Source organism: Xenopus laevis, chromosome 1S, assembly GCF_017654675.1.
Source record: "Xenopus laevis strain J_2021 chromosome 1S, Xenopus_laevis_v10.1, whole genome shotgun sequence".
NCBI lineage: Eukaryota > Metazoa > Chordata > Amphibia > Anura > Pipidae > Xenopus > Xenopus laevis.
The window spans coordinates 163,925,736-163,941,573 of record NC_054372.1 but is presented as its reverse complement, the minus strand read 5'-3'; the positions used below and the strand labels follow the sequence as shown (position 1 = coordinate 163,941,573).

The 15,838-nt window shown below is 39.1% G+C and overlaps 1 protein-coding gene across 1 annotated transcript in view; it reads right to left on the bottom strand.

Annotated features, from left to right (window-relative positions):
• The window catches only part of LOC108705276 (solute carrier organic anion transporter family member 4C1-like), a 30,602-nt gene extending 17,153 nt beyond the window's left edge, over positions 1-13,449 (bottom strand). Inside the window, exons 1-4 of the mRNA XM_041580453.1 lie at positions 12,834-13,449; positions 5,097-5,360; positions 4,367-4,555; positions 265-361 (exon numbers count right to left, since the gene is read on the bottom strand). Of these exons, the coding sequence (XP_041436387.1) occupies positions 265-361; positions 4,367-4,555; positions 5,097-5,360; positions 12,834-13,065 (782 nt within the window). The 5' untranslated portion in view covers positions 13,066-13,449. The remainder of the gene's footprint in view (positions 1-264; positions 362-4,366; positions 4,556-5,096; positions 5,361-12,833) is intronic.
• Between the last annotated feature and the right edge of the window lie 2,389 nt (positions 13,450-15,838).

The following is a 15,838-nucleotide window of genomic DNA, read 5'->3' as shown; positions in this document are numbered from 1 at the left end:
TGATGGATTGTCATAGGTGGCAGGTATAATATATAAATTTTCAATTTTGAAATTCCAATCTTTTCTGAAGTGATAATGATTTTTTTGCCACAATACCACATTGTTGTTTCTTTTCTTTTTTTTTCAAAAAATTGAAATCTCACTACCTAAAACCTGCCTCGATAATACAGCCTCGGGTTTTAAGCAATACATTCAAATTAATTTTTATGATGATAGTAACATTCCTTTAATAAGAAAATATGAATAATGTGTCAAATAACTTGCCTTTGTCCTTTGTCAAAATCTATGTATATGTTTAAGAGCTGTCCTCCGACTAAATATCCAACAGCAGGGCCTACTACAGACAGGCCATAGGCTATACCTGAAAAATAAGCATGTTGTTGTTACCCTTTATTTATATAATCAACATGTTCTACAGTGTTTTTTAGAGATTGCTTACCATTTAGAAAATATTTAATTTTTATACTAGAAATTTAAGAAGAGACATACATCAGTAAAATAATTGTGTAACAACTAATCTTTATCCAAATGTACAAAATCACGTTCAATTTCTGTAGACAGTAACAAAAAACTCAAACTTACACTTTACTAAAATAGGAAGTATATTTTGTGTCGATTATGTGTTGTATCACCAGGCTGAAATCTAGTTTGCTTGTAATTTATACCACATTCTAAATTGTTATGAAACATTGAATAATCATCTGTAGTCTGTATTTATTATTATTAGATTTGAACTTGCCCTGCTCTTTTCCTTCTGCATTTGCAGCAATTACAGTTTGTTTTCTTGCCACAAATGGTGGAAATTTAAAGGAGCAGACTGAATATTTTGTGTAAAAAAACAAAATGGCTGGTATCAGAGCAACTGCTAATTCACTGTAGTAGATCCCCATTGGTGGGGATTTCATTATTAAAGGAACAGTAACATCAAAAAATAAAAGTGTTTTAGAGGAATGAAAATATAATGCAGTGTTGCCCTGCACTGGTAAAAGTGCTGTGTTTGCTTAAGAAACACTACTATTGTTTATATAAATAAGCTGCTGTGTAGCAATGGGGGCAGCCATTCAAAGGAGAAAAGTCTCAGGTTACACTGCAGATAGCAAATAAGCTCTGTCTGTCTAATGGTGTTATCTGTTATCCATTAGTTAACCTGTGCGATATAGCCGTTTTTCAATTTCCGCCATTGCTACACAGCAGCTGGTTTATATGAACTATAGTAGTGTTTCTGAAGCAAACACATCAGTTTTACCAGTGCAGGGCAACACTACATGATATTTTCATTACTTTAAAACACTTTCATTTTTTGATGTTACTGTTCCTTTAAGGCTATGTCACAGTAATGGAGACAGACTGTTAACAGTTCACATATATTTCTGACAGATCCAGAGACACGGTCTCCTCCCACTATTTATCTGGGCTGCAACATTCTAACCTCCTTCAAAAGCTGTTAACTTTATAAAACAAAACAAAACTTATGCAAATACATAACAAAGCCCTATAGAATCAACTACATGATTATAATTTATTACTCCATATTACTTACTAAGCAGTAAAATAAACAAAATACCAACCAATTAGCAACAAATTTATGCAAACTGACTCAGGGTGTTTCTATGAGGATTTTTGTGTTTTAGATTGACTGAATCCAGGTCGTGCATAGACAGTTACAGTCACCAAGCGCAAATTCGCCAGCGTGACGTCATTTCGTTACTTCGCCGATTTACTAACGGGCACTGGCGTAAATTCGCTAGCGAAGTGGACCAACTCTAGCGCTACTTCGCACCCTTACGCCAGGCGAAGTTGCGCTATGGCGAATGGGACGTAACAACACTAATTCACTAACTTGCGCATTTTACTGAACGTTACCTCTTGTGCCAGACTTGCCTTCTCCACCTCAGACCAGGCGAAGTGCAATAGAGTAGATAGGGATTGCTTCAAAAAAAGTTGAAATTTTTTCTAAGTCCCAAAAAACGCTGGCGTCTTTTCCTTTTTTAAGGGTGATAGGCTGAAAAAGATCATACATTTTTTTGGGGTACCCTCCTTCCCCCCTACATTTCCTAACATATGGCACCTAAACTATACAGTGGGCACATGTATACGGCAAAATAACAACTCTTTTTTATTTTATGAAGCTTTCCCAGGCTTGTGTAGTGTAATGTATTTGCTGCTACATATATATCCATTGTACTTTAACTTGGCGCCGTATGCTTGACGAATTAACGCTAGCGCAACTTCGCTACCGTTCCCCTCCCTGAGCGCAACTTTGCATTTTAGTGAATTTGCATAGCGCTGACGAAACTACCCCTGGCGAAGTGCGGCGGAGTGTGGCGAAGCTGTCGCCGGCACAACTTCGGATCTTAGTGAATTTGCCCCTTAGACAGGTGTTAGTGCTACAGTGCTAACACCCAATTGAAAATGCATGTTCAAATGCTCAAACAGGCAGGGCCGTGTTTATCATATAGGCACTTAAGAGCCTGAGCCTAGGGTGACAGCCTACATTGTTAATTCATTTGTCGGGCGGAGAAAAACCCCTCTTTGTCTACCGTTGGACTTATTGTCATGAAATCTGGCGATGGGAAGGTAGGGGTATTAGATGTGGGTACCCCCATGCACAGAATGTTGAGGCGTCATTTCTGTCATGTGTATATGCCGAAGGGCGCAAAGAGATTGATGCCTATGGCAGCACCAGATCAGAACGCAGGCTTGCAAACAGGTGGAACATATTCTGCTGAATCTGCATATCTACTGAGTTTGATAAATGTGACGATTCCTTAACTACTGCTTACCAGCTCCAGATCTATTAGTAGGTTGTAATCTACAGTTTTAGCCCCATGCTTTCCATGTTTCCAAATAACTCATTTCCCATAAAAATAATCCTTCAGTGTTAAAGGAATTGTTCAGTATAAAAATAAAAACTGTGAAAATAACAAATGTTTCCAATATAGTTAGTTAGTCAAAAATGTAATATATAAAGGCTGGAGTGACTGGATGTCTAACATTATAGCCAGAACACTACTTCCTGCTTTTCAGCTCTCTTGGTTTCCACTGATTGGTTTCCAGACAGTAACCAATCAGTGACTTTAGGGGGGGCACATAGGTTCATAACTGTTGCTTTTGAATCTGAGCTGAATGCTAAGGATCAACTGCAAACTCACTGAACAGTTATGTCCCATGTGGCCCCCTTCAAGTCAGTAGTGTTCTGTTCTGTCATTACATTTGTGGCTAACTAACTATATTAGAAACATTTTTTTATTTTGCACAGCCTATCTAGTCACCTGGTTTATATTTTTACACTGAACTGTTCCTTTAAAACATTTTTAGAATAAACAAAAGTATTACTGGCATAGATAAATGAACATAGGAATATCCTCATCTATAATTTAAGCAATTATTAGAAGATATATAACAAATTAAAAGAGGGTTACTTTTAACACGGCCACCCCGGTGACTGATTCTCATTACAGGAAAGGGAAATGGTGCCACTTACTGGCTGAATTGAATATTGCCTGAACTATTTACATTACAAATAAAATATATTTCACCTCCTTACATACTGTTAAAGGTACCATGAAATCAAAATAGTCGTTGGCCAATGGTATGTACAGCAGGATGTTGCCTACCCTAGTCATAATATTATTTATTGTAATTGTTTTCTCATCCTCTTTAATGTAATTGACAGTAACTTAAAAATCTAGCCAGTAATAGTTAAGAGAATGATTGAAGACAGGCAAAAACTTTACTTTAAGGTCCCCATAGACGCAAAGGTTTTTCTTGCCGAACGACCGATTTTAGCGAAGTCCGACCAATCCTTCGAAATTATCGTGCGGATAGTGGGATTCGAACGATCGCACATCTTACGATTTTTCGGCCGACATCTGTCAGAAAATTGATTGGCCAGGTTAAAAAATCTTGCAATCTATCTATGTCTGCAGGGACAAGCAGGCAGCTCCCCTTTGTTTTCCTGGCAATATCACCTGAAATGGTCTTTTTAGTTGATGGACAATTCATACGATCGTTTCCAGATAATCGTGGTCTCACGATGACGATCGGTTCTTTTAAAAATCTTTACATCTATGGCCAGCTTAAGGCAATGCAGAATCTGCAGGTAGCAATTTAATTTTAGCTCTAGAATAATTTGAAAAAGAATATATAAATGCATGTGTTTGTTAATATGTCTATTAGATTAAAAAGAATTATGCTTGTACAGTAATACTGGCAAGAACAAAAAGAGTGAGCTCATTTTCTTTCTGTGTTCAGTTCTGCACAAGCAAGCCTGATTTCTTATATCAGAAATGCATTTGAAGTGTACCTGGAACCAAACACTTACCTTAATAATGTTAGGAAATAATTCATAGTGTGAGTTACTTACCTATGTAAAGGGATGATTTATGTGGTGGAAGGCTGTCATCAAAATAAGCAGTTCCGAGCGTGTATAGTGGAGTTCCACCGACTCCCATAAGAAGCCCTCCCAGAACAAACACATACAGAAAATAGGAATGGGAAGATCCTTCTGAGCAATTCTGTAAACTGCTGGAGTTTCCTGATACTTCACAGTAGTCTATAAAACAAAGCCACAGTTTATTAAGAACACCCTTTCAATTTTTATTTCGCTCCTACCTTCCATCCTCCCTCTCCTTTTACTTTTTCTTTTTTTCCATCTTTTCCTCCATTTTTTATTTGATTCCCTTCCTTTTTTCCTAATTCTATTCCCATCCTTGTTCTTTCTCTTTTGTATCTTTCTGCCTTGTTTTTCTCTATTTTATCAAAAAGTAGACCAGAGATTGGGAATGTATCCCTGCCTCAACATGGACTGAAGATCTCAAACACATTTGTGCATCAGTTCTACTAAATCTAGTACATTTATATTTTTGGAAACCCTAATAAGTTCACAGGAATCTGAATAGCAAGTTACTTGCCACAATCTAGGATGCAAAATTGCAGGAATAATACAGGGGACAGTTTAGGGCAAATGCGTAGTTGCTACAGTGAGTAAACATATGTTCAGCGTAAACTATAATCTCGCACCATATTTTATGCACATATCCTGGCTACAGTTTGCTGACATCTGTGCATGGCAGTAGATAAACAGGTTAACTTACCACTGAGCTTGTTCCCATATTCATATAAACCAGAAAAAAAGTTTGGTATAGAAAAAACAAATGAACCCAGTCCAATCATCACAGCTGAAAATGCTAACCATCTAGGTTTATGTCCTCGCTGTCCATAAAAAGACACAAAAAGTGAAAGAAGGCAAAATGCGATGTCATAGCTGGCCGCGATTAATCCAGTCAGGGAACTGTTTAAGTCAAAACGCTTTTCAATTGTGGAAATAACAACATTCACCAAACCATTTACTGCAGTGCCTGAAAAACATGACATGAAATTGAGTGCCAGGTTATCATTCACAATATCTATGACAAAAATGAAAGGAGAACTAAACCCTATAAAGAATATGGTCTGAAATGCCATATTTTATATACGAAGCTTACTACAACAGCCTTAAGGTTTAGCATCTTACAGTAATGATCCAAGCCTTCAAAGTTGTTACAGGAGCTCCCCATCTTTGTTAGTAGTGTCAGTGACAGCACATTAGCAGTGTGCTTTGGGTAGCTGTTGAGAAGTTTAGGAGTCATCACAAATTATCAAGCAGAAAATGAGGTTCATCTGTCATAGAAGCTGATGCTACAGGACTTAAATCAGTTATATTCAATATATGCAGGGTAGAGTGGGTCCCTAAGCCAAGATTACTGTTCTGTGGATCAGCAAAAAAGAAGATGGGGAGCTACTGGGGACATTCTTTGAGGCATAGATCTTCCCTGCCAATGGGCTGTGTTTGCCTTGGACTGGTACCTAATTTCTACCCTATTTCTTTGTTAAGCTTTATTTCTCCTTTAAGTAGAAAGCAACATTCTAATATGTATCTGGTATGCAGTGATGGACACAAATAATGCATGTATTAAGGATCAATTCTGAACAGGATTTTCCCAAAATAATTTGTTCCACCCTTTCCCTTTTGTGGTTCCAAAATGTGCCCTGGCCCCTTTAGCTCATAACAATATGAGTAAAATAAAAAATATTCTCTAGTGGGGCCAGCCTCATACTTTGGAACCACTGATTTGCTATATTATTCCACAGGTATGCTTCAGACAGATGGATGCACATTATAATTTTTCACTTTGATGCACTACTTAATGAAGAATATACCACTTGGGCACTAACTACATTTATATACCGTATATACTCGAGTATAAGCCGAGTTTTTCAGCATCCAAAATGTGCTGAAAAAGTCTACCTCGGCTTATACTCGGGTCAGCGGGCAGTAGCCGATATTGCAGTCACTTTTAATCATTCCTATACCAACAGTTCACTTGGGGAGAGACTGCAATATCCCACAATGCCCTCTGTTGGTTTTATGAAAGAATAACAGTGCGCCCTCTGTTGGTTATATCAAAGAATAACAGTGACTGCAATATCACACAGCGCCATCTGTTGGTTGTATCAAAGAATAACAGTGACTGCAATATCACACAGCGCCATCTGTTGGTTATATGAAAGAATAACAGTGACTGCAATATCACACAGTGCCCTCTGTTGGTTATATCAAAGAATAACAGTGACTGCAATATCACACAGAGCCATCTGTTGGTTATATCAAAGAATAACAGTAACTGCAATATCACACAGCGCCATCTGTTGGTTGAATAAAGGATTAACAGTGATGGCAATATCACACAGCGCCATCTGTTGGTTATACGAAAGATCAGTGATGGTTTTATGACACACAGCACTTTCTGCACAATTCTCTGTCACCATCAACTTTGCAAAGAAGTCCGGTCGATCGCTGGGGGAGTCTCTTTGGCGGAAGGTGCGCTGCTGGGAGACAGGGCTGTAGTTGTGTCTAGGCTTATACTAGAGTCAATAAGTTTTCCCAGTTTTCGTAGGTAAAATTAGGTACCTCGGCTTATACTCGGATCGGCTTATACTCGAGTATATACGGTAATAAATATAGAATATATTATAATAAAGCTGGAATGGACTTTTGTTGAACATGCTTTAAGTTTATGTACATCTTATTACAATGATTTGTGTAATTGGCATTGAGCCCCCATACAGATGCACACAGGCAGATTAATGTACAGGCTTTCCTATGTTATAGCCTTAGGGCCCAGTGTGATCAGGCACAGGGAGCCATGACAGATGTATTAGACCTTCAAAGAATTGAGATTTAGTGATGGGTAAATCTGAACCTTTTTGCTTCACCGAAAATTTGTGAAACTGCAAAAATTTGCCATAATGCATTGATGTCTGTAGGCATCAAATTTTCATTCATCACTATTGAGGTTTATTCATCTTTGGGAGAAAGATTTACACATATGCATGGAGGAAGACCAGTGGTCTGATATCATCAGAGACACTATACACTGCTCTATTAATGTAGCTATTCAAAAAACATCCCAAAAAGTGTTGCACCAATAGTACCTAATACCCACATGGCAAATGGTACGTGTTCCCCATAATCTTTAGAAATTACGGTCAACAGGAAACTTTTATGCACATTTGGTGGGAATGTTGACCTATAGAAGCCTGTCAGACGACTAACTTCCCATCATTATTCCTATCCAATACAGAAAATGGAACATATCTGTGAGACAATGGCATAGGAGAAACCTCACTCAATCCCCCTTTTCCCACTCTGGCATCATACTTAGCCCATACTGTTACAATTTGGTGATAAAAATGACAGTGCCCATAATGCTTGGTTGTATTTGTTTATTGTTATTTTGTTTAACAGGTTCAGGACATTAGATACAGGTATGGGAACTGTTATCCAGAAACCCATTATCCAGAATTACAGAATGAACATCTCCCATTGACTTCATTATAATCAAAGAATCCATATTTTTAATTGATTTCCTTTTTCTCTGTAGTAATAAAACAGTACCTTATGCTTAATCCAAACTAAGATATAATTAATCCTTATTGGAAGCAAAGCCAGCCTATTGGGTTTATTTAATGTTTACATGATTTTGTAGTAGACTGAAGGTATGAAGATCTGGAAAACCCTAGGTCCCGAGCATTCTGGACAACAAGTCAATAACGGTGCTAAACTATATACACTATATATAACTAATCTGCTTTTTGAATCCTTGGGTGCACAGCTGTGATCCTCTCTGCACAGGTGAATTGTACTATATAATAATAATAATAATTGTGTCTCATGATTGGGAGATGGGAGTGATTTTGTAATCCCGCCCCTTAAACTACACTTGACTTGATAAAGTGTTGATGTAATGAAACACCCATAATAAGAAAGAATAATGTTGGTAAAATACATATGGAAATGACTTATGGGGATATATATATATATATATATATATATATATATATATATATATACACAAAGTCAATTGTGGTGAGCGCACTCTTACCGGATTTCTTAGATGATGGGTGCGTTGGTCAAGTTTTTGCATATGTAGTAAAGAATGGACCCGCACTCCAATGTTCTTAGTGAAAAAAATTTTTGTGTTTTATTCACAATGCATATCCAACGTTTCGGTCCACGTTGGGACCTTTCTCAAGGATCCTTGAGAAAGGTCCCAACGTGGACCGAAACGTTGGATATGCATTGTGAATAAAACACAAAAAATTTTTTCACTAAGAACATTGGAGTGCGGGTCCATTCTTTACTATATATATATATATATATATATGATATATAGTGCCTTAAAAATGTGAATTTATATGCACATAATTAAGTGTACCCCAAGACTTTGTGCAACGGAAAGTGATAATGTGCAGGATATCTAGTATAGGTAAATCTAAAAAAATCTAAAAAAAATCTAAAAACAGTGCAGGAATGACTATCTTTTCTTTGGAAGTTACCACCAGTGACTAACCATCTTGTTTCCTGTTTATTCACTACAAATGCTCTCAGCTGCCGCTGTTTCCATACAATATACAGTTTACATACACCGATCCATACAATACAACATACAATATTATTGTATTAAACAATACAAGGCTCATAAGATGGTGAGCTCCTGTGAACAACTTTAAAGGCATGGTTTAAATGCATTACAGGTATGCTATGGCAACCCGTTCAAATGAAGGAACCTGGAAGTAATAAGCCACTGAGTATACTGCTAAAACGCAAACTAGGCGCTGATCTTCTTTTTTTTCTTGTGAGATTTTTTTCATGTACAGCTGAGAGACTGAAAATGATTGGCAGAAGTAAACAAATCTAAAGGACTAATTTTTTCTTATCTTTTTTATATTTACAGTATATAAAGTGCTGGTGGCACAGATAAAAGTTTAATTCACCTATCAGAGTGTTGCTGAAGTTATTATTATATAGTGCAATTCACCAGTGCTGCTGGAGTTATTATAATATATAGTATTCTGGACAACAGGTCTGTTTCACTTTGTGCCTTGATATTTCTACAAGCTGGCATTTGCCCAGTATTTGCAGTTCCTGGACAATCTTTGTTTTATGCAAAATAAAAATATTTAAAAAGAAAAAAAAGAAAAGGATGTATTAGACCTAACTGCGAATCAAAATCTGACCCTAAGAGTTTGCTGGGAGATGGAGAGGGAAGAGTTACTGCACATCGCTATATAAATACATGTTAATAATAATAATTGTACAACTACTGTAGATCCTGGATATTTACAGCTTACCACGGAGGGAAACTTAAAACCTTCTACTAGACCAGTATAGCAGGAATTCTTAGTAAAATATAGCTGAACTTTTATTGTCAAACCACTGATTGTGTAACTAGCTAACTAATAATTAGACTGCACTGTAATTGAATCTTCTGTAAACAAGAACAAGAGCTATAATTCTAAGGTAAAAATAGGTATTGTAAAGCATTCAGGCTGCTCTAAATTGATTCTTATTACCTTTTCTTTTCATTTGCCATCCTTTTACATGTTTCCATCAAAGGAGAATGAAAGCGAAAATTCAGTGAATTTCTAGAAATGATATACCTTATGTTTGCACGTGGACTTCTGTGCCATCCAAAGGTCAACATTTAGCAATGACTATCTTTTCTTTGGAAGTCACCACCAGTGACTAACCATCTTGTTTTCCTGTTTATTCGCTACAAATGCTCTCAGCAGCCACTGTTTCCATACAATATAAAGTTTACATACACAGATCCATACAATACAACATACAATATTATTGTATTAAACATAAATGCAAGGCTCATAAGATGGTGAGCTCCTGTGAACACAACTTTAGAGGCTTCCAATAAGGATTAATAATATCTAATTTAGATCAAGTACAAGGTACTGTTTTATAACAGAGAAAAATTAAACAATTTTGATAAATTGTGATTATTTGGATAAAATGGAGTCTATGGGTGATGGCTTTCCTGTAATTCAGAGCTCTCTAGATAACGGGTTTCCAGATAATGGATCCCATACTATTATATGGCTGCTGAACATGGTAAAGTAAATTGTGTATAAAATACAGCATTTCTAGCCATAATGGTGTTAGGCATGTGTTTTTTATGACCAATAGATTGGCGGTTCTCTTTCTTAGGAGGAAAAAATGATACAAATGGGCCAAAAGTATCGGGATATCTATATAAGACGCTATACTATAAAAGAATCAGAGCTTGCAACTGCCAGGGGACCCAGGAGTATAAAGGGCCATATGTGGAACTGAAACTTTTTGTTCACTGATCCGCACACACCCAAATTTCTGCAGTGGGGAAAATGCCCCTTCTTTATTGATCTATATCACCAACATCAACATTTCGGGGGGTACAAACTCCCTTCATCACTACTGCAGAGTGAGTACATTCCGGATGTGCAGTGTACCTATTACATATGTGGAATTGAATCATAAGTACTTTCAGTATATGTTTATGATGAATTTCATTTTTAACGACCTTAAATGATTTTGCTGTACGGCCTAGTAAAACCGTAAGCCAAAGAAATCATCAAAAATTTTAAACACTAGCATTTCTTTGCCAAAAGAGAGACCAAATGGCTTATTATAGGAAAACTATACCCCCAAGATGAATACTTAAGCAACAAATAGTTTATATCATATTATGTGGCATAGTAAAGCATCTTGCCAAACTGATCTATATATTTAAGTAAATATTGCCCTTTTACATCTCTTGCCTTGAACCACCATTTCGTGATGGTCTGTGTGCTGTCTCAGAGATCACCTGACCAGAAATACTACAACTTTAACTGTAACAGGAAGAAGTGTGGAAGCAAAAGACTCAACTCTGTTGTTAATTGGCTCATGTGACCTACTGTAACATGTATGGTTTCTTTGGTTGCTTTGTGTCCACCGTGAATCCTACGATCCCAATGACTGGCCCTTATTTTTAAGCTGGTCTTTAACATCTGCAATTGCATTGTGCAAAGTGCATTTTCAACGCCATGCTTGTTTCCCACAATGCACTGTTCTCCCACCTTAATTCTGGTGCCATTGCACCTGCTAATAACATCTGTTCTGTGCCTACTGCAACTGCACCCAATGCAAAAAAATTGACACAAGTGTTGTAAATCGCCCACAATTACTCTCGAAGTCTTTTGCTTGTTTGTCTGATGTCATTTCCGGTGTTCAATGTGTGAGTAACATCATCATCATCATTTATTTATATATCGCTGTCAAGATACGTGTATGCCCTATTCTTTTTGTGCAACACAACTGTGGCGACTTTCGCAGGGTGGTGAGGGAACCCTAGAGCTACCGCATGATCCGAAGGTGCCATTAGCTCCAGGGGTCCCCTGTGGCAATAGATGCAGCAGCACTCGATTCAGAACAGAAGACAGGAAGAACTGAGATGTGCCAAGCTACTACAACTATAGGGAAGTGTGAGGAGCACTTTTTAAAGGAGAATTTAACCCTAAACTTTAAAAAACCCTACCCCCCTACCCTACATAGACCACCCTCCCTCCTCCCCCAGCCTAAGTCCAAACCCACCAAACATATGGATTTGGGCTAGTTGCTGTGGGTTTTGACTTTCAAATCCCATACAATTTCTTTTAATGCAGATTGAAGTGATGTTAAGCTGGTCTGTCCCTGCAGCTGTGTAGAGATATTGTGCCCATCCCTGCAGTGTGGTGGAAGTCATAGGACCAGGAGGGTGATATCTGGCAGTCCGCTAGTGTCCAGATCCCATCATGCTTGTGTTGTACTTAGTTGGATTGGGGTACAGATTGCAGTGATACTGCCATTTACTGTCTGTCACCTGAAGTGCTAATGCCACACAGTAGTAAGTGAGCCGCTATTGTATGTTAACTTGGCATGAATGTTCCCATATAGAGATGTAATATTCTGTAACATACTGTGCTTATGGCACCGATCATTAGGATCCAGTTGGACACTGTTGTTAACAGTTTTCTACTTTAAAACTGTCTTACACGTGCGTGTGTCTGTAATCCCACCTACTGTCTGATATGTCTAATGTTACCTAGCCTTGCAGTGCTTATTAAATGGGTGGATCACTTTTAAGTGAACTTTTAGTATGTTATAGAATGGCCCCCTCCCTTGTGATAGGAATATGATGGTTTAAATGCAGTACTTGAACAGATACTCATGTCTCTGTATTCTTGCCAGCAACACAGTAAGAGGTTCACCAAGATAAAAGGGAAGATGTTACTTGGGATGCATATGGGTTCAGTAAAGGGTACTGCAGCCCTTTTTTTTTATATAAATATTTTTCAGTGTACAAATTGGACTATTTTTGGGCTACTTTTAAAATGGCTTTGGCTGCTTTTTGGCTAGTTTTTTAAAGTCTTTGGCTGGTTTTAAAATGTAAACTTGGCAACCCTGCCCTGCAGAGCTATGTGAGGAGGAATGCGCTTACCTTGCATGATGGCCAGGAGACTGTACATGACCAAGTAGCCCATGGGGTTGTTGCAACACTGCACACAGCTCGGGGTGAAGCTGCCCCAGCCACATGGTCCTTCCTTAAACTCTTCCCCTGGAGCTTGGGCTGGTGATGGAGAGGATTCCGGCTCCTTCTCTGTGGTGCTATCAAAGTCTTTCAGCCCGACCTCCCCATCATAAGTATAACCTGGGTTCTCTATTCCCTCCATGACATACACTTCGCAGCTCAGCCTGGTGCTGGGAGCCCTGAGCCTATTCCCAGAGCAGCTGTATAAGCGCAGGATGCCCGGGCGAGTCTATTGTATGTTCATTCCTGGGTGCCTCCTCCCGTGCTGGCTGCCAAGTGAAGCAAGACTGCATGGTCTCCCTCAGACATGTATGCACACAAGAAGGTGGGGGCACCTTTTCCTCACCGAGAGAACTTCACCTGCCAAAAACAAGACACACTCCCCTTTCTCCAGGGGTCACGTTTCGAATGTTGTGCCAACACCTTCCCAGGTACGATCTCCTGCCCTCGAATGGCTCTCTGCAGATTCACCTCATTATTTACATAATCCGAAACACTGCCTTGTATCAGAGTTCTGTAAGTGACTGCTGCTCTGTGGAGCAATGTCTGTGGCACGAAAACCACAAACCACCCTAGTTCTCTCTTGTGAAACTTTTAGCATTCTTAGAGCTTTTGACAGAGTTATGTTTTATGGATTAAACATGGTTTGTGCTGGTACAGGAAATCTGATAATGAGATTATTTACTTATGTGTTTAGGTAGCCATTATCTACAGCACTGCACTTCTACTGACATTTGTGTGTGTCCAGTGCCCTCCATACCATAGAGGGGTTGTTCACTTTTAGGCTGGTGGCACACGTTACGATTCGGGGGAGATTGGTCGCCTAGCTACAAATCTCCTCCACTTCGGGCGACTAATCTCCCCAAATTCCTTCCCGCCAGAAAGAATTCAGATTGCCGGCAGGGTGGCATACGTAGCACTTCGTTTTCCGAAATGCCCGAAGTTGCCTCACGAATCTATCTCCCCCCGAATCGTAACGTATGCCACCACTCTTAAATTAACTTTTAGTATGATGTTGAGAGGAATATTCTGAGACAATTTGCAATTACTTTCTTATTATGTGTAGATTTTGAGTTATTTAGCTTTTAATTTAGCAGCTCTCCACTTTGCAGTATCAGCAGTCTCGTTGCTAGGGTCCCAATTAACATAGCAACAATGCATTGATTTCAATAAGAGACTGGAATATGAATGGGAGAGGCCTCAACAGAAAGATGAGTAAAAAAAAGTAGCACTAACAATAAGGGCGTTATTTATTAAAACTTGAAATTTTCTCATTATTTTAAAAATGAAAATTCGACCAAATGCCCAACCACATTTTGGCTTAATTCAAACGAAAATTGTGCATGTAGAAAGATTGTAAAAGTCAAAAAATTGTGCGACAATTCGAATCGTAGGACTTTTTCGAATTGTTTGCTGAAAAACTTTATTTTTCAAGTTTTCCAATGAAAACCAGTGTCAAACACCCGAAACTCTCGAAAATCATGAAGGCAAAAAACATCTTCCAATTCAGATTTTTAGCATCTTTGGAGCATACTAAATCTCCGAAAATTCAAGTTTTTTTTTCTCTAAAAATTCAGATTTTTCTCCTTAAAAACTCGAACAGAAATATTTTCAAATTTTAAAAATTTTAATGTGTATCCTTACAGAACATTTGATTTTAGATGGTCAGTGACCCCCATTTGAAATATGGAAAGAGTCAGAAGAAGACAGTAAATTATTTTAGAAAACTATAAAAAATTTAAAATTCTGATCTGATTATCCGTGTTTGACCCTGCCTGTTCCTGACTACTGTCCAATCTGTATCCTGACCCTTGCCTGTCTACGACAACTCTCCTGCTTAACCCCTTGATTGACTACCCGGTTTTGACCCTTGCCTGCCTGACGATTCTGATATCCGCCTGCCTCGCCCCAGCCTGTCTGACCATCCGCTTGCCTAATCCTCTTGTACCATGACCTTCGGCCCAAAAGACTCTGCTTCCAGCCGTGCCCCTTTGCCAGCCAGAACATCTCGCCTTGTACCCCTCGTTAAGTCCAGGTGGCACCCAAGTAAGCTGAGGGCTCCTCCCGAAGCCCAACGGTGGTCACACTACTGGTGAAGCCGAGCCGAGACCAGGGTACTTGGCACTTGTTCTGGTATTGGGTGCCGGTCGTGACATTATCACGGGCCAAGGAGGACGACGGTCACGAAGCTGCTGCTACCTCTGCTACACCATCTCCTCAAATTTCCACTGAGATGTTACTCTCTACTTTGCTGCAACGTATGGAAGAGCAAGAGCAAAAGCGGAACTATTTGCTTCAAGGGTTCCACAATCTGACCCGTCAGTTGGGGCCTTCGCAGCAGCCGCCTAACCCTGTTCCTGCACCTTCTGTGGGTTCTTCTGCCAATTGGGGTAACTCATCTAAACCTCATGAACCCAAAATTGTATTCCCCGAGAAATTCAGTGGGGATCGCACTAAATTTTTCGTCTTTAAGGAGGCATGTAAGTTGTACCTTAGTTTTTTCCCTCACTCATTCCAATCTGGTGAGGAGAAAGTAAGGTTCGTAATGACCCTGCTTTTGGGTGTCCCCCATATTTGGGCCCTAAGGCTGCCTTCCTCTGACCCTGCTCATTATTCCCTTGACACTTTCTTTAACAGCATGGCAATTCTTTACGATGACCCGGATTGTGCATCTTCTGCCGATACCGCAATTCGTAAGCTGCGCCAAAGGAAAAAGGATGCGGAGGTGTACTGCACCGAATTCCACCGGTGGGCAGTGGAAACTGGGTGGAACGAGTTGGCTCTACGGAGTCAATTCCGTTTGGGGTTATCTGATTCAGTAAAAGATAGTCTGGTTAATTACCCCCTACATTCTAACCTGGATGGTCTCATGTCCCTCGCCATCCAGGTAGATAGAAGGCAAAGGGAGAGAAGGG